The 27,372-nt window shown below is 37.0% G+C and overlaps 1 protein-coding gene across 1 annotated transcript in view; it reads right to left on the bottom strand.

The window, feature by feature from the left end:
• The window catches only part of EIF2AK2 (eukaryotic translation initiation factor 2 alpha kinase 2), a 32,209-nt gene extending 4,843 nt beyond the window's left edge, over nt 1-27,366 (bottom strand). Inside the window, exons 1-13 of the mRNA XM_011361410.2 lie at nt 27,311-27,366; nt 20,533-20,667; nt 20,040-20,160; nt 18,230-18,369; nt 16,303-16,429; nt 15,940-16,016; nt 15,678-15,774; nt 14,265-14,299; nt 13,008-13,076; nt 11,353-11,475; nt 8,321-8,434; nt 6,711-6,897; nt 3,456-3,584 (exon numbers count right to left, since the gene is read on the bottom strand). Of these exons, the coding sequence (XP_011359712.1) occupies nt 3,456-3,584; nt 6,711-6,897; nt 8,321-8,434; nt 11,353-11,475; nt 13,008-13,076; nt 14,265-14,299; nt 15,678-15,774; nt 15,940-16,016; nt 16,303-16,429; nt 18,230-18,369; nt 20,040-20,160; nt 20,533-20,651 (1,338 nt within the window). The 5' untranslated portion in view covers nt 20,652-20,667; nt 27,311-27,366. The remainder of the gene's footprint in view (nt 1-3,455; nt 3,585-6,710; nt 6,898-8,320; nt 8,435-11,352; nt 11,476-13,007; nt 13,077-14,264; nt 14,300-15,677; nt 15,775-15,939; nt 16,017-16,302; nt 16,430-18,229; nt 18,370-20,039; nt 20,161-20,532; nt 20,668-27,310) is intronic.
• Between the last annotated feature and the right edge of the window lie 6 nt (nt 27,367-27,372).

Below are 27,372 nucleotides of genomic sequence, written 5' to 3'. Positions count from 1 at the left end.
TGCAGAAGATATTTAATAAAAGTGAGTGTTAAAAGGGAGCCAATTAGCCTCTTATTGTCTTCTTTCACGCTCCACAAAAATCTTAAATTGCTTTTTAATGCCAATGGTTCCCCTTAAAAAGAAATGTTCTCTTTCTTCATTCTAGACTCTTGAACCATCAGATAACTCTGCATATTTATTCTTGGATGACAAAACAATAGAGGTATTTTGAAAGATATATTATCAATTAAAAAAATCAACTTTAAAGGGCATTTATAAGTCAAAAAGAAAGATAGGATGAACAACCGCAAAAGATAAAAATAGACAATAAGCAATCAACCAAAAAACCCCAAAACTATTAATGAGCCTATATATAAGCCAAACATTCATGAATCAATAGCTGTACAACCATGCTCATAGAAACATTAATTGACAACAGCCAAAAGGTAGAAGCAAGCCAAATATTCATTCATGGATGGATAAACAAACTGTGGTCCATCCACACAAGAGAATACTATTCGGCCTTAAAAAGGAAGGAAATTCACATATGTGCTACAACATGCATGAATCTTGAAGACATTATGCTGATATAAATAAGCCAGTCACAAAAAGACAAATACTGTATGATCTCACTTATGAGGTACTTAGAGCAGTGAGATTCATAGAGACAGAAAGTAGAATGGTGGTTGCCAGGGGCTGGATAGAGAAGGGAATGAGATGCTGTTCAATGGGTCTAGAGTTTCCATTTTTCAAGATGAAGAGGTCTGTGATAGATAGTGATGGCAGCACAACAAAATGAATGTGCTTAATGCCATTGAATTGCACACTTAAAAATGGTGAAGATGATCAATTTTATGTTATGTGTATTTGACCGCAATTAAATATAAATGTATTTTAAAACTTAATAGCCTCACTAATAACTAATGGGATACAAGGAGTCCTATTTTAACGGCAAAACACCATACATGTTCAGAGAAAAGTTTTAAAATACAAGCAACATTCATAAAGAAAAAAATATTTTAAAACTTCATTGAAGAATACAAAAGTGACTTGGAGGTAGGTTGTATTATTGTTCTCAATTGTGCACTGGCCTCCCAGTGAGAGCATAATACTTCCCTACTCTCTTGGCTTTGAGCTGGGCCATGCACTTTGCTCTGGGAAATGATGTTTAGTGATATATGCCAGCGGTTCCCAACCTTTTTGGCATCAGAGACCTATGCTCCTATGAGAATCTAATGCCTGATGATCTGAGGTGGAGCTGAGGCAGTGAGAGGCTGCAAATACAGATGAAGCTTCTCTTACTTGCTCACCGCTCACCTCCTGCTGTGCGCCTCGGTTCCTCACAGGCTACAGACTAGTGCAAGATCACTGCTTGGAGGGTTAGGGAACCCTGATATATGAGCAAAATCTTAAAAGCCATCACAAGGTTCTGACATTACTTTCTACAGTGAGGAAAGCAATACTCAGTTATGGGTCTTCCTTCAGCCTGCGTTGAGGAATGAAGGTGACACATGGGGAAAAACTGCAGCCAAACTACAGCAGACACATCATGTGAGCAAGAAATAAACCTCTGGTGTTATGTGAGCCACCAGGAAATCAGGGCTCATTTCTTACCAGGGCATAGCCTGGCAAAAGCTGACTGATGGATGATTTGAATAAGTGGCAGAAATATACCAGTTTCCTGAAGAAGTCTCAAATATATAAAGATGTCAATGTTCCTCAATTAAATCCTTAAATTTAATGCAACTGCTATCGGAACCTCAGTACCAGTTATGAAACATGACAAGCTGATTCTATAGTTTATTTGGAAGAGTGAATATGAACACTAAGAATGTTTTATAATTGAAGAATAATGTGGGAGGTCCTGCTGTCAGATTCTAAAACCTATTTTATAATGCTGTAATTATTAAAACTGTATGATATTAAAGAGAAAAAAATAAATCAACTGGACAGAATAGAGTCTAGAAAAAGACCCACAAATATGTGGGAATTTCATATATCATGAAACAGCATTTTTATTATATCAAAATATATACAACAGAACATTTACCATTTTGACCATTTTTATTTGTACAATTCAGTGGCATTAAGTACCTTCACAATGTTGTGTAACCATCACCACTATCTATTTCTAGAAGTTTTTCATCATCCCAAACAGAAACTGTACCCATTAAAACTGTAACTTCCCTCCTGTAGGCCCTGGTAACTTCTGTTTTACTTTTTGTCTCTATGAACTTTCCTTAAAATAATATTTTAAATCATGAACTATTTAATACGTGGTGATGGGGTAACTGCATATCTAACTGGAGAAAATCAAGTTATATCCCTTCCTCATATGTATACAAAAATTAGTTCAAGTTAATTAAAGTATTAGCAAAACATAAAATATTTTTATAATCTTGTGGTAGGAAAAACCTCCAAAATTAGAAAATGAGAAATCCAACAGTAATAAAGAAAATATTGATAAATGTGACACTTAAGAGTTTTCCTATCACATTATAAACAAAGAAATAGTATCAAGGAGAAAATTTTTATACTATAGTAAACACATACAGCATCAATATTTAAAATACATAAAGATTCCTTATAAATAAATTACAAAAGATAACCTGATTAAGAAAAATGAGAAAGAGATATAAATAGAAAATTCGAGGAAAAATTGTAAGGAAACACATGTAAAGATACCCTATCTTACTAAAAATCTGGAAAATGCACACTAAAAAAGGAAGATACTCCTCATTCATCATATTGGCCAAGACTGTAGCATGACAGTAAGTATCCTAGTCTAATTTAGACTGCGAGGGAGGACGCAGAATTCTCAGACACTTTGGTAAGAGAGCATAGTAGAATCACTTTTTTTGGATGACAATTTCACAGTATTTATCGGGTTTGAAATGCATTTGTCATTCTATTCAATAATTTCACTTCAAGAAACCTATCATAGATTATCATGGAAATATTTATTCTCAGACTCAAAGATAAGGAGAAAGACATATAACATGTCTGTAAATGTGAAAAGTTGGAAACAACCTAATAAATACCCATCAATAAGGAAACAGTTAAATTATAGTACAGCTATACTTCAGCATACAATACAGTTATTAAAAACAATCTGTCAGATCTATTTGTACTGATATAGAAAGATTAAGTACAAACACTTAAGTCAAAAAAAAGTTAAATGAAAAAAATCAAGTCACATAAGAACACTACAGTATCCTAGTAAAATGTGTGTATGTATATTTTCATGTAAAAACATCTGTAAATATATATTTGTGATTGTATATTTTTAAAACTCTCAGAAAATAATCTAAAAGGATAAACAACAAACTCCAGTGAAAAGAGTAAAAGTAAAAAGGAAAGTTAAGGGAAATTTTCCATTTTTATTCTATTTTCTGCAAACTTAATTTTATAAGAGGTATTTATTATTTTTATAATTTAAAGAAAATGAAAAAAGTAAGAAAGGAAAGGGACCTCACCTGTTCTGGGCTCATGTATCGTGGAGTTCCCCTGTCATTCGTCCGTTTTTCATCATTTTTCAGGAATGTTACAAGTCCAAAGTCTCCAATCTTTATTTTTTTTGTATCTACTAAAAATATGTTACTTGGCTACAGAAAAAGAAAAAACAATATTTAATTTACAAGTACCAATCTGACATACTGGGCCACATATCCAAATCCTATTCAGCAATGGTTAGTTTTACATTTACTTATAAGGCATTTGCCTTCACACAGGCAGCCCAAAACAGAAAATTTAATATCACAGGTCTTTAAAATGCCAGCTGAGGGAATAAGGACTTTAAATATAAGGACTTTAAATAAAGTGGAAGATGGATTCACTCTGTATAGTCCAAAGTGATAAATCCAGGACTAGAGGGTGGAAATGACCAGAAGATTTCCTTGAGTATAACCTAATATACTAATAGTGTTTTTCAAAGAATGGTAGTTAGGAGTTCTCTATCCCAGGAAGTACTCCAGACAGGGCTGGACATCTACTTGGTAGACATGTTGCAAATATGAGTCCAGGATTTGATGGAGATTGAAATAGATGCTTTTAAAAGCCCTTCTAATTTTGAGATTCTCAGAATGGGTCTCTTCACAATAATGCTACAGGATATCTTGTGCAGAATTTCTCATGAGGCCTTCCTCCATGTCAATTTCTCTGGCAACTTCTTCAAAAACATACCCTCTCTATCCTTGAAGATGTATCAAGTTAACTAGAAGCTGCTAACTAGCACTGAAATATTTTTTCCATGTAATTCTTTAAGCAGATGGGGAAAAAAAGGAAGAATAGAATGAAGAGTGTTCATCCTATTTCACAAATTTATAGAAGGTATTGACCAATATTCTAAAGATGATAAAAACAGGACAGTTATTGATGAGGAAATTAATACTTTGCCATTCTTGAAAAAGGCTAGACTTTTAATACAAAGTGGGCTGGCTATACATTCACATACAGACCCTCACTTATGAGAGGGCCTTAGCAAAGGAATTGAGAGGAAAGAGACCATCAGCCCAGGAAGGTCTGAAAGAAGATCTTCTAAGAAGCCAGCCTGAAAAAATCCATGTGAAATTTAGATTCAAACGACTCACAGTGAAATTGGAACCTAACACCCATAATGAAAATGGAAAGCTGTAGATGTATATGGGCTGGGCGTGAAGAGAAAATGCACTAATGCTATATTCAAGTTACAAAGCAGGAACATGTTGGGTTTGCAAGCACAACTGCTAGTCCCACACAAAGCTATAACCCGGCTCTGAGAAAAAGGAGGTTACATTTACAATGCTATCAAAATATGTAAGCTGGAGAGGACTGTCTAGTAAAAATATCAAATTGCTTGTTTATTGTTCATTAAAAAGAAAAAAACAATAATGCCCATTTTGTCTAATTAGTTACAATATGATTAAGCAAAACATTGGCTAGTAGAGCATAAAAAAGGGTGCAAACTTTATTTGGAAATACAGGAAAAAGGGCTGATACTCAAGCCAAGGATGACAAAAGAACTTGGACCTAGGGGGACTGAACCTCCAAAGACTATAAGCCCTCACTCCAGAAACTTCTATGTCCTCTCCCCAGTGCCTTTGGTCTAGTTATGATCCCGACAGAAAGCGGTAAGCACTGGTAGATTTTATATAATAGGGGTTCTGTTGGGTAAAAACCATTCTCTAACAAAGCCATCTACTGGTATTTTGTGAAGCATCACCAAAAAAAGTGCACGCCTTTGCATCTTCTCTCAGATGCAAGAAAGCAGCCGTGGTAGCAGTGAAGCTAGGAAAGCTGTAGAAGAGAGAAGGCTCAGCAGTATTAAAGCCTGACCTTTGAGTAACTGCAGACATAGAGCAAACATTCTCTGCAAACAGACACAAGAACAGATCACTCCGCAACATGGGGCATAGGCAGTGTGGTAGGAGAAGGGAGACTCCAGTTGGCACCGCTCAGAATTGCACTAATTCATCCAGAGGAGGGTGTGGGAGTTAATATCCAAACTTCTTTATTTACTTGCAATTTAATATATAAGTAGATAATTGTGCTTACTTTCTTATTTAAGTCTATGTATAATTTATTCCAGTGTGGAGGTACAGCCATTCTACATGTATGTTTTTGAACAGAGTCCTTATAATATTCCAACTTCAAAGAATACCTTCAGATATTATTAAAGAGGGATCTTGGAACCAGGTGGACTCCAACATGAAGGCATCAGATATTCAGCCCCTGGGCAGATCAAGGATGCAACATCTTTTAAGGGCCACTTATTTCAATAAAGACCCAACAAAGAACTATATATGTAAATGCTTATTTTTCTCAAGGAACTTCTTGCTTCATTCCTTGTTCCTGGTTGTTTTAGATAGGTGGGATAAGCAGATAGTCAAGATCCATATAAACAGGGTACTTCTGCTCGATCTAGAACGATTAGGAAAGGCTATATAAAGGAACTGGGACCAGACAGAACAGGCATAAGAGTGTTCCATACACGAACATGAGCAAAGGTTCAGTGACAGAATTCAGCACGGCTAGTTTGTGATGAGAGTAGGCAAATCAAAGGGAATAGAGTATGGAGGAGAGACCGAATAGCTATTCCGTCTCTTTTCTTTCATTTTGATGAGAAGGAAAAATGGTTATTTAGACTACTTAGGACTCTAGGAAGAGAGAAGAAAACGAAAATACAAAAGTATGTTCCAAGGTTTGAATTACTACAATTTTCCAATCATGGGGTAGAGATGTCTAACCAAATGCCAAGAAAATTCTAGACTCTGGGCCTAGTAGCTGCGACTGCCCTCAAGAGTAATGACTGAAAGAGTAGGAAAACCCATGTTCCCAAAGCCATAGTCACCAGAGTCCCTTCTGCCTTTCGGACAAGCCTGAATGGCAGCAGAAGCAGAGACAGGGCAGCTAGTTGACTGTGCCAGCCACAATAATTATGTGCACTGAAATGTTCAGTGTATGAAAGTTATTACTGTGTACAACTGGAGCATAGCTATCAGCAAGATAGAACCAGAAGTGAATGAGCTCCTTCCTGCAGAGCTCGCTGTCTCCATCAGTTTACTAGCCCTGAGATCTTCTAAGCGGTCCTATGGAATGGTATGTGAGGCAAGTTCTACATCCACTCTAACTTTAGGGAAGCAGAGATATAATTTCAACCAATTCTGTCAACCAACTCTAAAAGTTGAGAAGACAGATTCTAAAATTACTAAATTACATTTATCAATTCCTAAGGAAGCACGTTTTCCACTTACCTTAAGATCTCTATGAATTAACCCTTTTAAATGTATAAAATTCACTCCTTTTGCTATTTGCTCAAATAATTCCAAAGACAAATGTTTGTCCGTTTTCTGGTCTCTTCTGTTGTCAATCCATTGTTCCAATGTCCCTTTCTCACAGAATTCCATTTGGATGAAAAGGCACTTAGTGCATGATTCGAATCTAAAATTCACAGACAAGTAGCAATGAAAACAAACTTATAAAACGTACATTTTGAAAAAATTTTACCTTCTCTTCTTAAGAGCAAAACATGTCTCAAAACAGAAATCTAAATATAATAAATTTGAATAAAAATGTAATAAGCCATCTTTTATTTAAATCATAAGTTCTCAGATATCCACAGCTTCATTTTTTAGCTAATTAATGATAGATAAGCCTGTCCGTCCTTTAATGCTGAAGATCCTTTCTCGCCTTTGCTAATAGATAGGAATGAAAACATTAATACAATGGAATTGCAGGAAACCAAATATCATTATTTCATAACTAATTTCGAAACATTTTAATTCACCATCAATCTACTGAGCATCTATTTTGTGAAAGGCACAGAAAAAGCACCTAGAGATAAGAAAATGAGTTAGACACTATCCCTGATGTCATGGGGATGAGAGCATAACAGGAGAGAGGTAAAGGAAAAACAAACCTAAAACCATGGTACAAGGATACGTACTCTAAGAGAAGCAGCAGCAAATTGCTATGATATTTAACTGGGAAGACTGATTTTGCTAATCACGTTTGTTTGTTTTTTTAAACTAAGTTGGCCTCAATATTAATTTACATTCATTGAACATAAGCTGGCTCTAAAATAAAAAGAGGTAGCTGAGAATTTTCTGAAAGCTAAAGAAGTCCTGTGCGCTGATGGTAAAGAACTCCTGAAACTGATGATAAAGTTCTCAGTTACATGGGGTGGAGACAGGGCTGGAGTCAGGGGATGATGGATGACAGGCCTACTGTGGCCTCAGGATTGCAGCGAGAAGACAGTTCCCAAGAAATGCTAGGTGATCTTCAAAATGAGACACCAGCTCTTTAGAATTCTCCAGTCCTTTGGCAGTAGCTTACCTGAGACAAAACACGAGGGATACAAGGTCGGGTGCCCCACCACACCTCATGCTCTTAAAATTATTTTCACTGCCCACCACCCCATCATAAATGATGTAGTTGCATTTGAAAGAGACCCCTAGACTGCATCCCACCAATTGGGGGCCTGAGAGAGGGAGAGAAGTGTGCTGAAAGCTGAGGAGGGAATCTCCAGTTGCGGTATCTCCAGTATGTTCAAACTTCCTTTGCAAGACTGCATTTACAGCCCACACTGAAGTGGGGGCGTATGGGCAAGGCTATACATTAAACAACAGAGTCAGGAAAGCTAAACCTGACATTTTGAAAACAGCTAAGCACAAGAAAAGAGGAGAGGCACAAGGATTATTCATTGTCTCCTTAACTGCAGAATAGAATCATAACAGTGTCTCAAACAGTGTTTATGGTTATGATTATTAAATGTATTAATTAATGGCCTTATCCAGTGGCCCACGTATAGTCAATGACAATTTCCTCCATCCTATTATGCCTATGAGAATTTCTTTTTAGTTACCTTCCAATATCGCTGTCCTCAGAAGCATAATCAATTCCATCCCAACAATTATAGTAGCGAACAATATTTGGATGAGAAAGCGCTGCCAAAGCTTTTACTTCACGCACTACCTTCCTAGTTAAAGGAAAACAGGGAATGTAAAGGGTCAGTATACATCCCTGATAACAATAGCAAAATACCTCAAGTAACAGGAGACAACTATCTACATATACACTCCTTTATTAAACAATCGCCATGGTTCCCATACTCTGAGTTTTAGAATGAAAGCCAGGAGCCCTGAAAAGGAAAAAGTGAACATACAGAAAAAAGCATAGCTGTTTCCACTCTCGGCATAAAAGAAAAAGCAATGACTTAAATCATCTCAAACATAAGTCATTTGTAGTAGTCTTTGAAATGCCAATGAGACTATTTTTGGTACCCAATTTATACATTATGCTTTGTTTAGACTTGTGTTGATGTCACTTTGGATTTTATAAACAAACCCCATTCAGGCAACAAGGGTAGGTAACCCAGGCAGCATAAAGAACCTAGTTCAGAATTTTCAATGTGTGGCAAAAATACACAAAGGATAGGCTCTATGCCGAAAAACAGAGACTTGGCTGTACATTGTGGGAGTTTTACAGGGATGTGTGGCCAAGAGCTAAGACAAAATTCTATGCTAAATGGAGTAAACAAATTTGAGATTTCAAGGATGAGAAAGGATAAGCAAACATTGTATGATTTCAATTTTTAATGTGAAAAATTCTTTATATGACATAAAATTTGTAAAAATTAAAAAAAAAACAAAAAAACAATCCTCATACATTGATTATCCTAACACATTCTGTTACTATTTTGGGTTATTTCTTATCGTCTTTCTTTGTATATATTTTAATATATTTATAGCTATAGTATATAATTTTTATCCTATTTTTTCACATTATCTTTACAATTTTCCTTGCTGTTTTACAACCTGCATAACCATCATGCAAAACTTTTCAATGTAAGTTTTCAAAAGTATAAAAACTAGAGCAAATAATATAATGAACCCCTACGTAGCCATTACCCAGATGAAACAGTTAACTCCTGACCAATTTTGTTTCATCTATACTTTTACCCACTTTCTCATCTTCCCCTGGATTATTCTGAAGCAACTTCCAGCATTATATTATTTCATGTGTAAATGTGTACAGCATATAATCCTCATTTTTAATGACTGCAAAATAACCATTGATCAGGGAGAAAACAAAACATACTTTCTCATTTCTTAACTGCTAGACATTTGTTTTTTCTAACTTTTTTCTCATTTCTTAACTGCTAGACATTTGTTTTTTCTAACTTTTCACTGTTATAAATGACACTGTGATATATATTTGTGTGTGTGTGTGTGTGTGTGTGTGTGTGTATATATATATATATATATATATATACACATACATACATACACTCTTGTATAGTTTTTTTCTGTAATTTGGCTTATATCCTTAGGCTAGGTTTCCAGACAGGAAATCCATGGGTCGAAACATATAAACATTTTCATAACTCTAAATTAATATTTCCTAGTATATTTTAACTGTGCTGTACCAATTTACAAAGCTACTAAAAGTGTCCCATAATACTGCACCCTGATCACCATTAAGTATTCCATTAAAAAAGTTGCTATCGAATAGAAAAAACAACAATATATGACTCCTGTTAAGCAAAGCAGTAAAAAAGAAAAAAGCTTTGTTTTGATGCCAAGAAGGTATGAAGGCATTTCAACTGCAAGGCATTGTCCACAGGACAGATTGTCTCATTAAAATGAAGAGTACTTAGGACTCCATGCCTGCTTCTCCTTTGCTCATGTCCTTTTCCTTAGCCCATACCTTTTTGCATCTCCTTCTCTAGTCCTTGAAGGATCAGTATGTCCAAGTTACACATAGTAACAACTGCCAGGAAACAACAAACAAGACTGGTAAACTAATGAACATGTGATTTAAGACTTCCTTCTTATGTGTATTCCTGAATAAGTTCTATTTTCCAGTAAGGGTGGGCTGGGGGGAGGGTGCAGATAATATATAAAACAAATATGACAAGCAATAAGTTACAGTGGGGACAGGGTGGATTGGCATTCCAGAGAATGAGTTCTAAATCTCCACCTTTTTAACATAGTACATAGTGTCCAAAGGTGGTCATAATCAATCCCTTCCTCCCCATACACACACCCACTCCTCGGATTAACAGATGGAGTGTATTTGCCCTTCCCTTGAATCTGAGCTGGCTTTAGTGACTTTGTTTAACCAATATAATGTGGAACTTCCAAGACTAGGTCAAAAGTAGCCTTTGCTGCTAGCCCCCCTTGGGACAATTTGCTCTGGGGACAATCCTTCTTAGGAATCAGCCACTAAGCTGTAAGAAGCCAGGGCTACATAAAGAGGCCACATAAAGACATTCTGGTTAACAGTCCCAGCTGAACTTCCAGTCCACAGCCAGCATCATCTGCTAGCCATGTGAGAGAACCATCTTAGATGTCCAGCCTCATCAAGGCTTCAGAAGACTCCTGATTGCAAATGCATGACAAACCCCAAGTGAGAATGGCCCAGATGAACACAACCAACTCACGAGGCCATGACTGATAATAATAACCTGTTGTTTTCAAGCCATTTTGGGGATGGTATATTATGCAATAATAGACCACCAGAACAATTCCCAACTATCTTTACCTTTGAAAAATCAGTTTACATCTTTGGATCTCAGTCTCCTCATCTGTAAAATAAGGAGATGAGACTAGAAAATCTCAAAGGTCACCTTAAGCTAAATGAGTCTATAACTTCAGTTTTCATCAAGACAGCTTTAAAAGAATGGTCAACGGTATATCCATTTTCTATTGAAATAACTGTGGTAAAGTGAGATCATTTCAGAGTAAGCCAAGTGTCTGATGGTAGAATAACATTTTTAAGGAGGACCGTAAAAAAAAGTAAATAATACACTAATGAGGAAGAGCGATACATAAAAAATAGTGCAGGCTCAACATACCTTCTCATTAAAAAAATAATAAAACAGTTACTACTTACTCGTTATCATATTTAACACGTTTAATAACATAAGTCACCCCATCAATTCTGTGTTTTGCTTTGAACACTTGGCCATATCCACCTGAGCCAATTGATGTTATCTCTAGAAAATTCTCGAGAAACCTTAAAAAGAAAAATGCCACTGTTATTCTAAGGTCCAATGCTAGCTGGCCCCCACCCCTTCCACTTTCCCTTAATGTCACTGGTAAAATGGACATGGACTGTATAACAAACAAGATCTTCTCCCCTTCTGAGTAAGAAAGGCCCATTTCACAGAAACTCTTGAATCACAAAGGGTAGTTCCTCACCCTCCTCCTCCCAACATAACAGATCACCCTTGGGAGGCACAGTCAACTCCTGGCTGTACGATAGCCATGACAAAGAGTCTTACTACAAGTACGAAACTTTAGAACGAAGCACCATATTGTGTTCTACAGCTACCACCAAGCTGTTATGAGAAACGAGCAGGCGCTCTGAACCTGTCTAGGCTTGTGACTACCTGGTTTTCTTCTCTCCCTCAGACTCCACCTTCCATCACAAAGCCCTGCCGATTCTACTTCTAAAACGAATTGCTGGTATCCACCCACTTTTCCCATCCCTGACATTGTCACACCAGTCCCAGCTTCCATCAGGTTCTTGCGGGACCTTGCTAACCAGACACTCCACTTCGTCTCTAACTCCACTTCAATCCATGATCCGCCCAGCAACCAGTAGGAGAAAAACTTGGTCTGATTATGTCTCTTTACTGCCTAATTGCCAAATAGCCTAGCTTTGCATTCAGCAAAAACCAGAAAGCCCTTAAATGGCTTACAGGGACCCATGTGATTTGGCCCCTGCCTCCCTCTCCTAGCACTGTGCCCTTGTTTGCTGCACTCCATGCACACAACCTTCTCTCTGCTCCCTGAACACTCCCATCACCTGTCGCATCTTCGCCTTCCAAATGCTCTTTGTTTGCAGAGCCCCAGGGTCCCCCACTTCCCTGTACTGCCTCATCTTTCAGGCCTCTGACCACAGTTTGTAATTACAGACTTTGTCATGTAATTATCTCCACAAAAGTCTATGAATGCAGGAGCTGTCCTATTTGCTCGTACTATAGATCCAATGCCCAGCGCAGTGCCAGCTATATATTGGGTACTTATTCAATATCTATTGGTTCCGTACTGTGTTTTTTAAAACTTATATTCAATGTCCCCGTTGCAAATAGCCCATCTTCGTTTTAGATACTTTATTTAAACCCAAACGCATGATCTAACATAAAAGCAATCCTTTTTCAAAGGGAAATCTGATATGAAGCTGGAAAATGCAAAACAGACTCAAGTGGATCTATTCTGATGCCTTCGGAAGTACTCTTTTTGGGAAGAAAAAATTACTGATTTATAAGAATATTTGCTTTCATTATTAAAACTTCCACAGATGTCACAGAAATCTATGTAAGCATCACCTAGATCTACATTACCACATTCTATGTAGATTTGTATAAACTTTACTTTTCCAAGTGACAATGATCCTTTGTGGGCCTAATTGTGCTAAAACAACTAAACTGTTCAAGTAGAAATATAATGTAACCTGTCTGATGTACAACAGTCCCTTATGAAACTTCTGGCAAATTCGCAAACACATCTTTGAGCAAATTCCGTTTCACGGTTCCCTCTTACCTGTGGTCCATAGTGTGCTCATTTCTTGCTGCTCCAACCAAGTTAAAATTAGGTGCCAAATTTCTAAAACTTAAGAGAAGAATGTAAAGCTCAAATAAAACTGAAATCAAATATAACTTGTTTAGACTGGATTTTATGCTATGTACCAGGCATTTTATATTTTAAGTCAACTATTAAAACAAGAATAGCAAGTGTTAATCTTTTTCTTTATAAAAATGATGTGCTTAGGGTTCCCTTCTGTTCTCTAATAATTTTTCATTCCTTTCCATTTTTTGTTTTTGGTTTTTTTTTGTTTTTTGGGTTTTTTTGCCTTAATACATTCATTTCCTTTTCTCACTCTAGAACCTCAGGACATCTATCTCCTTGTACTCTTGTCCTGGTCTTTCTTCCTTTGTGCTTTATTCTTTACAGGTGGTAAGCCACCTGCAATTAAAAGTTCAAACACCACCTAAAACTAGTTGCTATCTTCCCTCAAAGCCCTCAAATTTCAACTTCCTTATCACTACCAGTGCCATGATTATTATCTGTATCCCATCCATAAAAAACAATCTTCAAATCCTTTCTCCTTTGCTTCTTCATCCAGTTACTGTAACTCTATTCCCTCAAGTCGTATCTACTCTTCCTTTGCAGTCTGTCCCACAAATTCTCCTCATCCCTCCTCTCTGCCACTATAATCACAGCTGATGACCTGATCATCTCACATGCAGACCTCTCTTGTCTCCACCCAAACACCCACATCAAGAATCATCTTTCCTCAACACGTTGTCTACTGTTCAGAATATGCTCATAGCTCAAAATGGTCCCTGCTGCCATCTCACTTTCATCGCTGACTACATTTACATTCTTGCTTTTCACTTCAATGGAAGAAACCAATTCACCATAATTTACATAATGTTTGACCTTCTTTCTTCTTACCGAGGTTATTATTACACCATTTCTACCCTACCTGTTTATCTTCTCTTGGAAACATCTCTCCAAGTCCATTTCCTTAACCAATTATTGTAGCAACACTCCCATAGGCCTTTACGTCTACGGTGTAGTATGTTCATACATCCAAATATTTCTCTATATTTTTAAAACTATTCATTTGAAGATTTCAAGCTTTTTATAGTCCTTAACCATGCTTTCTACTTTTGAAACTCCATCCAAATGAGGGTGTACAATACTTGACAAATACAGAAGACTTAATAAAGAAGGCAGACAAAGTCTGAAAGATAACTTCATTTCAAAATACATTCAATGCATAATGATACTCACATTTTCATCTTCCCAAGACTTTTTCTAACACTGCTCTGTAACAAAAGAGAATGGAAAAAGAATTTCGGATGATTAAATCAATCATATTGTTTTTTTCTTGTTATTCTTCCCTCTGTACTTTTAGCTGGTTCTTTGACCACATTTCTTTGTCCATAAGATTAATGGCCTCATCAATTTTTGTATTCTCATCAAGCATTGCTTCTCAGTTTACCTGGTTATGTCAATGTTCTCATCTCTTATAGCAATTGAAAAGATATGGCAGGAAGGACAAAAAAGACAATTATAGGGCATGTTCTGCAGAAGTACTGATTTTCCAGGTACAGAATATGGCTTCCCTGGGTGATCCTCTGGCCAGCAGATCTCAACACGGTGTGCATCCCAATTATTCACAGTGCTAGTAAGACACATATGGAGCCCAAGGGTCTAGTTTAAAATAATGTCTCTTGGGTTTCTGATCAGATCACCAGTTAAAAACGGCAATGCAGATATATTCACTTTTAGCACAAATTAATAATTTAATTTTAATTTTTAGCAAAAAATTAATTTCACATAGCTATTCTTCATTCATATTCACTTTTATTCTGATTGTGTGTGTGTGTGTGTGTGTTTACCAATTTAAATATGTTGATACAGAGTGGGAAATATCAGACTAAGATTTCTTGAGCTCATATCACCTGTCAGCCTCTGTAGTGCATGGTAACTAAGCTATGGATTAATTTAGCCATTCTGCTAATGAGCAATATTCTTTTCTAATTTTTTCCTATTATAAATAGTGTTGCAAAGAATATTCTTATACATGTTTTTCTGTACACACATGTGAATGTTTCTCTAGGAGACAGTCCCAGTAATGGAACTCCTTGGCAGTACTGATTGACATTTCCACCAGGAGAGTATAATAGCTATAGCTGTGCCAACACTGAGTATCACCAGACTCAAATTTTGCCAATCTGATGGGTTTAAACCAGTATCTAACTATTGTTCTGATTTGCATTTTCCTGTTTGCTATGAGTTAAATCATCTTTTCATATGTTTCTTGCTCTACAAAAATTATCTGATTCTTAAGTTTAGTTTTAATTGTAAATTTAGTTCTGACTTTCTAAAAACAGAAGCAGAGCTATATTAGTCTACCTTTTAAGTACTGTCCAATTGGTAGAAGATAAGATCACAGAAATACATGAAAATTTGAAGGTTAGCAGGGAGAGAAAGATGGGAGTGAAAAGTGGGAGAATTCTGCATGCGAGAGATGGGGGTAAACAATAAAAGGAGAGAGTCAAGGGCCGCCAAATATTATTATTTAGTAAGAGCCCATGAAATAAAAACTCGAAAAATTATGGTGGGTATAGAAGGTCATTTTTAAATGAGGAAGCACAAAGGAAAATAAGAGTAACTGGGAAGCCGAGATGAATACTATACCACAGAAGATGAAGACAAATTGCTAAAACTGTCGCTGTTATCATTTCTTTCTGAGCCATTTGCTAAAAAGCCATTTTCACATGGTGACTCAGAATCACTAAAAGAAAAGAGGATAACTATTAGTTTATGAAGTCTGACCATTTTTTATTGATCAGTAATTTCTCTAAATTCTCTTTAAACTTTAAACAATTTCATAGAAAACTTGCTCTTTCAGGAAGCAATTTGAATTTCTTAAATATCACAGTTGTTTGTATATACTTACCACATGTTTGTCATTGAAGAGTTACTTCCATAGTCACTGGACGCAGCAGAGGAAGAACCAAGAGAAGCTAAGTCATCCTTTGGAAAGAAAGAAAGCCCCTCAGGTGGTTTAAGTACAACTAAATAACTTCTTCATAGTGGCTCAGTCTCTATGTACTACCTACCACATTTATTTCCCCACATTTACCAAATTCACAGCCATAAACAAACATGAGATTAATACATGCCTCACTGGTGGGACACAGAATCGAGGAATCCTTTTGCTATGTGAATGGCTGTCTTAAAATCATGTGAACACAGTCAATTCTCAAATCAACTTCAGAGAGGATTTTAAAATGCAAAAAAATCCAAAAGCAGTGCATACCACTGAGGTTTTTTCTGATAGTATCTGTTCATATGCGAGTTTAGCAGCCAGTTGTCTTGCTATCTGCGTGGTAGAACCAACAGCAACTTTGTATTTTTTCTGTCCAATTATGCATGTATAAGAAAATCTAGGAGAAATGATGGAGAGCATTTACCTAAATACCAAAAAGTAGTAAGTCTATGACTTTAAAAAACTACATATCGACAAAGTCTTTAAGTAACATTAATTTAATAGATAGATTTATATTTCATATCTTGTATAATTTAAATTTTTGATAAGATGGCTGACCAATTTTGTCAGAATAACCAGCACTGGCTGACATCTCAGCTTGCATTTTTCAGGCAACTTCTAATTCCTTGTTGCTTCATTCAAAGATCTGGCATAAAGGCATTAAGTGGTGATTTTTAAAAATTCCCCAAAGGTCAAAAGATATGAAGGTAGAGATAGAAAAGAGATAATCCGGTGAATTTTTCAGAGATGCTTAAATGGGAAAGAAAAATCCAGTAAAGAAAGTAAGGTTTCTACAGGAGAAATAATGAACTGACAGTGTTTTGTAGGGAACAGGTGAAGCATGGATTTTCCTTATGAAACTGTAAATTCTCTAACTTCAGAATTCTCTGTCCCCTGCTTCTGTGTACAAAATCCTAAGAAAATCCACACAATACAAAACCCCCACGCTCAAGTCCACACCCTCCTCATAACAAATGCAAGAACATTTGCAGTTAAGCAAGGATACTTGGACAATTATATAAGAACTATCTTAAAGGTGGCAAAGCAATGGACAAAGTATCATGGAGTTACTATATATTGCTACAAAATTATTCCAGTATTTTGGAATATTTGCCATAGAGGGAAACACAACCAACCAGCTGTCTTCTCCTCCAGGGCCTAAATGGAGAATTAGGGAGCTGAGCTGAGTGACTTCCATCATTCCTATAGCTTCTCTTTTTCCCAAGCACATTTTAATACTTCTCTCTTTTAGGAATCTAATGTGAGAGCACTAAATTCACAAGAACCAAACAGGTGAACTATGGGAAAATAAAACAGCCTCTTCATTTATTGAGACTGACCCACAGAATTCACTTTAGACTATTTCGTTCCAAGGAATACTATCACATTTTTCTCTCCCAGTTCTGGCCTAAAAGCCACCAGAATAAAGTCAAATGTAAATAGCTCAGTCAATTCAGAGGATAGTGTTCTAAAGGGGTTGTTTGGACTATTTACACTTAAATTTTTTTCTTCTCCCTCATTTAACTTGTTGGTTGTAGCTGAGAAATAATCTCTCTCACGCTCATTTGTTTTCTGTTTTTCTCAGTCCAATCCATTCTTTATCCTCACTTCCAAATCTTATCTGACTGGTGATATTCTCAATTACTCTGACACTCCTGTCTGTCCCCTGCATTAGATTCCTCAAATCCTGGTCTCTTCACAGTCTACGGTGAAAACCTATTCATTCTAACACATGGTATTTGTCTGAAGAGTGACATCATTTAATCAAATTTGAAAGGCAAACACCTGGACAGACAGCTCTATAATCTCACAACGGTGGAAACAGAGTCATTCTACATGTGTGGCAGAGCCATCCTTACACGGCCACTCCCACTGTGACCTCAGGAGTGGGAAGATCTCTGCATCCCTCATGCAGGGCACCTCATAGGTTTCCTGCAAATTAAACCATCCAGCTATACTTCAGAAACAAAGAATTACCCAGATTTCATTAATTATGGTATACGGATTCCAAGTTTTCAACAATGAAGCATTTTAATATTTTAATTACGAAGATGGCCAATTGCTTATAAGTCATATAAAACCTTCCATGCAGAATGGACAAAAAAGACAAATATTTCCAGACAATTAGACATGAAAATAAGCCCATTCTATTACTTAGATACAATGACACAGAATGAAAAGCTGAAGTACATCTCACCTTCCGGGTTCGCCTAATCCCAGTTGCTGATAATTTACAGGTACTTTTGCCTTCTGGGCAATCCTATTAACAAGGCCTATGTAATTCCCAATGGATAAATCTGAAGTATCTTTTGTCGACAGTGATAAAGAACTAACTTCCTACAAAGAAAAAAAATTTGTTTAATGTAAATGACAACAAAGATTTAACTCTTATTTTTCTGATAAAATTACTAAATGAGTCATTTGAAAGACAACTTAGATTTTATGTATTTCCCTGTTATATTACTTTGAATCAACATATAAGTATATACCTTCCTCTATCAGAAAAAATCCACAAGAATAAATTCAAGCAACAGGAATCACTCATTTTCCTTTTACAGTTTCATAAGGAAAAACAAAAGTCGATTTTCTGTTTTTCCATGCAAAATACTATGTAAAACTTTCTAGCTTGCTACTGTACCCTTTGTAAGTTTCAAAAAAAAAAGTAAGATAATGAATATTGAACTAAAGCTATATCCTAGATGACAATTTAATGGGAAAGATGAATATAATCATATCATTCCTTCCATTGTTATCTGCACCTTCTTTTATTCTTAATCTGACAAAATCCTGTCTAAAGTTTTTCAACTTTATCAATCTTGTTGAACAAATAACTGGGTTTTATTGATCTACTTTATTATTTCTTTATTTTCTTCTACATTAATTTCTGCCTTTGTTATTAATTTCTTTCTAGTGTTCTAACTTCTTGACTTGGTTTTCTAGCTAATTAACAATGTATGAGTTTGTGATTTTTTCCCTGATTACTTTTTCAGTTGTGGCTAGAAGGGTGACATCTTCAAGTAATATTTTTCAGGAAAGTATCTTAAAAGCTAAATTTTTCCAAAAGTTTCAATATCTAAGAATAATCATCTTTTGTTCCACATGTAAATGACTTATCTCATTTTACAGCCACTGTTCCCCTATCTCCTGGTTTTTAATGTTGCTGTGGCCAGCATGATACTTTTTTCATTTTTTTTTAATTTTAAGAGTTTATTTGAGCAAAAATCAATTCAAATCCAGTGGCGTCTAATCTAGCAAATAGAAAGGAGCTCTGAGTTGCTATAGAAAAAGGAAAGACTTACAGGAAGGAGAGAGTGGGAACAAGTAAATTATACTAACAAAAAGCCCCTTTTTTTCATTTTTACATTTTATATAATTTCTTCTGCCTAGATGCTCAAGGATTCTTTCTTCATCACTGGAACTTAGTACTTTCACAATAACTGAAGTTGCTCTTGGTGGTTCTGCATTTTTCTGTTATCTGTTGAGTTGTTTTCATCTTCAGCCAGGTCTTTATTTACTTCAGAAACATTTTCTACTGAAATCTCTTCAGATAGCTTTTTCTGTACTAGTTACTCTGTTCTCATCATCAGGAATACCAATTACATGCATGTCTGTTCTCTATCATCTGCCCTCCATATACATTATTCTCCTCACAAATCACCTTCATCTCTTTGCCCTTTTCCACTGTATTCCCTCAATAAGAGAGAAGAACTATTGTCAGCACGTCAGCTCATTTATCACTGTTTCTTTTCAATGTTTCTTCAACTTTAGAATATATCACTGCCATCAGCAATCTAAGGTATTTTCCAATTTGTCCACTATTTCCTAGGCATACCTCTCATTCAGGGTTCTGCAGAAATAGAGACAGGAAAATAGTTTCAACTAAACTTCTGAGTATAAAGGAACTTGCAATGGCTTTATCCTGTACATGGATATTTTCTCATAGAGTAAAATATAAAATATATTTGTGAGTCCTCTTTCAGTAGGGAGCAAAAATGGCAATTACTTACCTCTTTTTCTTTATTAAGTATTTCGACAGCTAATTTGGCTGCAGCATTTTTTGCTCCCTTCTTTGATTTACCTTCAGCTTCTGGAAATTCTCTCTCACCTATTACAACTTGAAAGGTAAACCTGATTACAAAGAAAATATTCACAAAATATTATTAAACTCATGCATTATCTAGGGACAAGTATTTCCATCACCACTGCCTCTTATGACTGCCTTTCAAGGTTTTAACCTATGTTCAATACAGAATTTAAGCAGTCACCTCCAAACAGCTTAACAACATATCATCTTGAAGCATAGAAAGGCTTATACCTTCTTTTTTCTCTAGAGTCCTCTGAAGTTAATATTTTATGCCAAGAGGACTCTCACAGAACTCTGTGGCAACTTCACTCTCGAGCTGAAGTATTGACTTCAAAATTGTGCCAGAGTTGCCATTGTCCTAGTTTATAAACTAGTTTATTTTATAGGGGTATACCCTTTTTTAAACAGCATCTTACCTTAAGTCATGTGGAGGTCCTCTCTTAGACAGTTCACGATACTCAATTTCTACATTGTTCTTCTGACGGTATTTATTAAGTTCTTCTAAGAAGAAACCTGATGAAAGATCGTCAGCCATTTCTTTCTCCAGTAATCTACAACAGAAGTGATGTTTGAAAGAAGCAACACACACAGAACATATTTAATCTGATTTTCCCAACCCAGTTTAGGAGACAACATGGGGTAAGCAGAATTTCCTTTATATGATTTGTCTCGGACATACACAGATCCAGAGAAAACTTTCTTTAAGTCTTTCTCCCTCTTTCATGGACTGCACAATCAAGCTAATTTCTCCAAAAGTTTCTACTTTCAAAACTCAACTGGCCAAAAAAAGAAGGGGTCTTTCTCTTTAATTCTGCTCTCTGCTTCCACTGAGTGTTAATTGCCAGTATGTCCACTTGCTTGAGGAGGTAAAAAGGCTGCAGGAGTAGAATTATGTTGAGAGGGAAAAGGCTGAGTATACATGTACATGTATATATATATATACATAAACATATATACACACATACATATATATGAAATCACGAAATTCATGAAACTATGAAGGATTTAGCTATACAAAAATAGATTTGCTTATGAAATTCCAAAAATTTTCCCTCTGAAATTTGCAGAAGTCAATTTCAGGACAATTTACCTGGGTAAATTATGACCCCAGTTTATGAGTCTCACTGGACCAAGAGAGTAGCAAGGTTTTAAATTATAAACAAAATCTAAAGGATATAGATCTAAATATAAGAGCCAAAACTATAAAACTCTTAAAAGACACCATAAGGGTAAATTTTCATAACCTTGAATTTGGCAATGGAATCTTTGCTATGACAGCAAAACACAAGCAATAACAACAACAACAACAAAAAAAAAACAGATAAATTAGGCTTCATCAAAATTAAAAATATTTATGTACCAAAGGACACTATAAAGAAAATGAAAAAGACAATCTACAGAATGGGATATTTATAAATCATATATATGATACAGGTCTAGTATCCAGAAAATATAAACTCTTAGAACTATAACTCAGCAACAAAATGACAACCCAATTAAAAAATAAGCAAAGGACTGAAATAGATATTTCTCTAAAGAAGATGTGCAGATGGACATGAAAAGATGTCCAACATGATTAGCCATTAAAGAAATGCAAATCACAACCACAACTAGATACTATTTCACACCCGCTAGAATGGCAATAATAGTAATAATAATAATTCAGAAAACAAAAGTGTTGATGAGGATGTAGAAAAATTGTAACCCTATTACATTGCTGATGGGACTGCAGACAGTACAGCCTCTGCAGAAAAGAACTTGATGGTTCTTTAAAAAATTATGCTTAGAATAACCATATAATCCCACAAGTCTACTCCTAGGCCTATACCCAAAGAATTGAAAAATAGGTTCTCAAACGAATACTTGTATAGGAATGTTCACAGCAGCACTATTCACAATAGCCAAAAAGTGGAAACAAACCGAATGTCCATCAACCGATGAATAGTAAACAAAATATGGTATATTCTCACATGGAATCTTATTGAAATGAAGTGTAGAAACATCCTACAACATGGATAAACCTCAAAAACATGCTGAATTAAAGAGGTTAGACACAAAAGGTCACCTTTGTATGATTCCATTTATATGAAACATTCAGGATAGGTAAATCCATAGAGACAGAAAGCAGACCCTGTTGACCTCTCATTTCTTGTCGGAAAGCTCTTTTGATTTTTCTTCTTCCAGGGTCATGCTTTCTTCCTAAGACTTTTTAATCTTCACACGCACGAAATGCTAGAGTTCCCCAAGGCCTGGTCCAAAGACCCTATTCACTTCACTCTACCCTTTCTCCTCATGATTTTTTCATGTCCATGATTTCGATGACCATCTATCTAGTCATTAAGTCTAAACTTTACGAATCACTTATGAACTTTTCTCTGAGTTTCAGATCTCCCACTTGGATGTCTTCAAAGGACTTAAAATTCAAAAGACTTAACACTGCATTTATGATCATCCCTTAAGTTGGTTTAGAGTTTCTTTTTGCAGAAAGTGACTCCATCATCCATCTGTGTCTGAAAGTCATTAATCTGGGAGGCATCGTTGACATGTCCTTTCCTTAATTACTAATCCACAACTAAGTCCTGACCCCTAAATCCTTCAACTTCTCAATGATGTCTATAGCCACCATCCTGGTTCAAGCCATCACCATCTCACTCCTGGACTGCTGCAAGAATCCTAGAACCAGGTCCTCATTGCCATAGCCCTGCTGCCATCGTGATTTTTTTCATTATGGTAAAATACACATAACATGAAAGTTACCCTTTTAACCATTTTTAAGTGTATAATTCACAGGTGTTAAGCACATTTACAATCTTGTGCAGCCATCATTGCCGTCCATCACCAGAGCTCTTTTCATCTTCTCAGAGAGTCTGTACACATTAAACAATCATTTATCAATTCCCTGTCTTCTCAGTCTCTAGTAACCAATGATACTTTCCATCTCTATGAATTTGCCTATTCTAGGTACTTCATTTAAGTGGAATCATACAACTTTTGTCCTTTTGTGCCTGATTATTTCACTTAGCATGTCTTCAAGGTTCAACCATGTTGTAGCATGTATCAGAATTTCCTTCCTTTTGAAGGCTAGATAACATTCCACTACATGTATATACAGTACCACATTTTGTTTATCCATTCATCTGTTGATGGAAACTGCATTATTTCAACTTTTTGGCTATTGTGAAAAATGTTGCTATGAATTATGTACATTGTGAATAATTTACATTGGTGTACATATATCTTATTTAAGTCCCTACTTTCAAATATTTTAGGTATATACTTAGAAGTGGAATTGCTGAATCATACTATAATTCTACATTTAACAATTTGAGGAACCATCAAATAGTTTTCCACAGTGGCTGTACCATATTATTCTTCTACCAGAAATGCACAAAGGTTCCAATTTCTCCACATCATCACCAACACTTGTCATTTTCCTTTCTAAAAATTTAATAGCCACACTGTAATCTTTTAAAACACCAATCCAATTATGCAGTCCCCACAAGTCACCAATGGCTTCCCCATCTCTAAAACTAATAGTTAGTTCTGTCCTTGTCCATCTGACCTTCAACAAGCATTTGACATGGCTGCTAATTCTCTCCTCCCTCCTGTCCCTTTCTTGCCTTGGACTTCTAAGACACCATACTCTCCTGGTTTTCCTCCTTTTTGACAAGTGGCTCCTTCTCTGTCCCTTTCCTGGTTCTTCTTCATCTTCTTTTCCTTCTAAATATTGTGTGTCCCAAGGCCCACATCTTCTCTCTGATCTATTTACATTTACTACCTTGGTCATCACCTCTAGGTTTGTGGCTTTAAATTCCACCTACATAACAATTGTTCTCAAAAGTAAACTTCCAACACTGGCTGTTTCCTGACTCCCAACTGCTTCTGTCTAACATGCTCCCTCATGAAATGCTCGATTTAACCCCTCTGCTTCCTTTGCCTGTTGAACTACTATTTCTTATAGATCTTGGCTCAACTGTCACTTCCCAGACACCCCAGAAGAGGTCCTGGTTTGGTGCACTATCACAGCCCTTGTCACCATTATTGCAACTGCTTATTCAAAGGTCTTCCTAAAGAGATCATGACCTACAAGAGGGAAGGGATCAGGCTTATAAGGGCTCAATAATGAATGAATGAATATCAAAATATCTCCAGATCACCCTTGCCGCCATGATTTGTCACATGCTCTTCTCTCTGCCTGGAATGCAATATCTGCATCTTCTCTCTACCAAGCAATTCTGTCATGTGTGAGGATCAACACAACCTTCTTTGATGCTAAGGGGCAGCTAGTAACTCTACCACTTCACCTCGTCCAACTCCTATCACAGCCCTGACTACTTTTTAAAGTAGTCAGTGAGCTCTTCGGGGAACAAGTTCTATGCCTTACTCATTTTTGTATCATCAACAATCGGTGGCAAGTAGTAAGTGACAAACACTTGGATGGTGTACAATTGAATGAGACAATAATTTATTAAAATTAAATCCTCCTTTAAGCCTCCACATCTCCTTTTTCTTTGCCTGCTGTTTTCTGTGCATTCTTTCTTCGTTCATTCAGCAAATGCTTATCAACTCTCAGGCATTGTTCTGACACTGAGTATACAGACATGAACAAGATAGAAAAAGTCCCTGCCTACATTCCACTGAGGGAAGAAAAATGATCATGTGCAAAAACAAATAATAGGAGTGGATATTATGATGACCAGATGGCTGTAAGTGCTATGATAAAATTAAGCAAGGGTATGGGATAGAGAGTGAGTTGGTAGGTGGGGGCAGAAATATGAGGGAAGTGGTTTTAGATATGGTAGTCAAGGAAGACCCCACTTAGGAGGCAATATTTAAATCAAGCCTGAATGATAAGAAACCCCATCATACCAAGATATGAGGGAGGAGTATCTCAGACAGAGGAAACCCTCAGGCAGGAACCAGGATGGACTTTGGAGGGATAACAAAAAGGCCAAGGGGACTGCTGCCCAGTGAACAAGGGGTAAGGGTAAGAAATGAGTCAGAGGTGGGCAGGCGCCATGGCATGTTGCCCTTGTAGGCCATGGTAGGGCTGTGGATGTTATTCCAATTGCAATAGGAAACTATTGGACGTTTCTAAGCTGAAAGGTAATGAGATTGGACTGATGTTTTAAATGATCACTCTGATGCTATATAGAGAACAGAGTATGGGAACTGAGTATGGAAAGAGGAACGGAGCACGCGCAGAAGTCAGGAGACCAAGCAGAGGCTGCTGCAGTGGTTTGAGTGAGCAGTGGTGGTGGCTGGGAGCAGATTGCTGAAAGTGCCTGGATCTGAGCAAAGGCGACGCCTTCACATACTGCTTAGTGTGGCGAAGAAAGTGAGGTTTTTAGAGCCACAGAGCTCTGCGCTAGACACCTCTCTGAACCTTTGATTCATGACCTGAAAACACCTGATTCACAGGCTGTTGTGAGGAGTAAATCGGACAAAAAGCATTCGGCAGAGTCCCCCACCCCAGTGGTCCTTGATAAATGGTGTTCCTGGTCTGCAATTCCAAAATCCCAAAGCACTGAAAACTGAGGTTTATTTTGTTTTCATTTGTTTGGTTTTTGGTAGATTCGTAGCCCCCTGTCTAGACCTAAACTGGCATGAGCTATTTAGTGTTTTTAACATAGTGTGGTGCCTATTTATACATTTCACTGCAGAAATATGTTCTGTTATAAAGTGTTGCCCCCAAATTCTCCTGAGAGCATTACATACTAGACAGGATTTATGCTGCATTTCCTTTCTAAAATCCAAAAGCTCTGAATGCCAAAACACACCTGGACCAAGGGTTTCAGATAAGGATTTGTAGAAGTACCATTATTTTCAGGAACCAAAGTGTCATCTAGTTTAGTCACAGACATGAGACCATATATCAAGTTGGAGGGGGTCATAGATCTCAGAACGGTAGTTATGGAAGAGTTCTTAGTAATTACTTAACCAAAAGTCCTATCAAATGCTTTAAATCCTCAGCACTTAAAACTCTTAAGTAACTGCTGATCATCAGAATGACAAGCCAGTTTGAATTTAAGTGAAATATTGTGTAAACTAATACGTACCGAACTGGCATATTTAAACAAGCACTTATAACTTTTGGGGGAAAAGAAGAAGCAGCAGGCTTCTTTTTAACTATTTTAAATAAATCTTGTTTTACTACTATGTTACCATTTTCTTAAAAGAAATCACCAGCAAATGTTACACGTCCATCTTATTCACGCCCAGAATTACTTTGGCTGTGCCTTGGTCCCCTTAGGGCAGCCTTCAGGGCCCAGCGGCCTTCAGGGCCTGCACAATGGCTGGCATGCAACATGCGTCAAGTAATATCTGATGATTTAAATGAATAAACTACAGGTCAAGTGTTGTGGATCTTCAGGTTCAAATAAGCAAACTGAAGAAAAAGCACAATCTGCCCAAGATTCTAAATTCCTAAGTGACAGCAAAGGGTGCATCGTTCAGCTTCTAACCGCAAGGGAATTTTAGTACCAAAGAAAACCGCAGGCAATAGAAGTTTCATTATTCTGGAATTCAAAAGTGAAGTTATGAATAACCATGCATTAAACAACTAACGAGCGCCTATTATGTACTAAGTGCTGGGGTTTATACCAGTGAACAAAACCCTGCTCTGGTGAAATTACTAATGGAGGAACATGGACAAACCCATAAAAAATGTCAAAGGATGAAAAAGTACTACGTTGAAAACTGAAGCAGTTAGGGGAACAGCGAGGAGAGAGTGGGGTTTCTGTTAGATGCAGGTCATCCGGAAAGGCCGCTCTGACAAATGACATTGAAGAAAGGCAGGGCAAAGTGAGGGATTGGTCCATGCTGGTATCTGGGGGAAGAGCTTTTCAGGAAGGAAAAGACATGTAGTGCAAAGACCCAGGGGGCAGGTACGTGCGCTTGGCTGTGTGCCAAGAACAGCAGAGTGGTCAGAGCGGAGAGAACGAGGGGCCTTGCCCGTGAGCCGACATGCGGTGTAGAGGTCGGCGGAGTGGGTAGGGTCGGGGGGTAGAGGATGCAGTTGGAGGCAGGGGCTAAGAGCAGGCAATTGGGAAACAATTATAACTGGCCAGGCAAGAGATTTGGGGCGACGGATTATTGAGCCAATCTACAGGTAATTCGGGCCTTGGTATTTCCCACTCGATCCACCGCCCTTCCCCCGCCAACCCCGGCCCGGGCTATTAGTTCGTTACTTACTCTGATAAAAATTCTTTCACGAGAAGAAAATGGCTTTCAGTTCCCAGCGCGCTGCACGGATC

This window comes from Pteropus vampyrus, unplaced genomic scaffold, assembly GCF_000151845.1.
Source record: "Pteropus vampyrus isolate Shadow unplaced genomic scaffold, Pvam_2.0 Scaffold66, whole genome shotgun sequence".
Taxonomy (NCBI): domain Eukaryota; kingdom Metazoa; phylum Chordata; class Mammalia; order Chiroptera; family Pteropodidae; genus Pteropus; species Pteropus vampyrus.
This window is presented reverse-complemented; position numbering and strand designations above follow the sequence as displayed.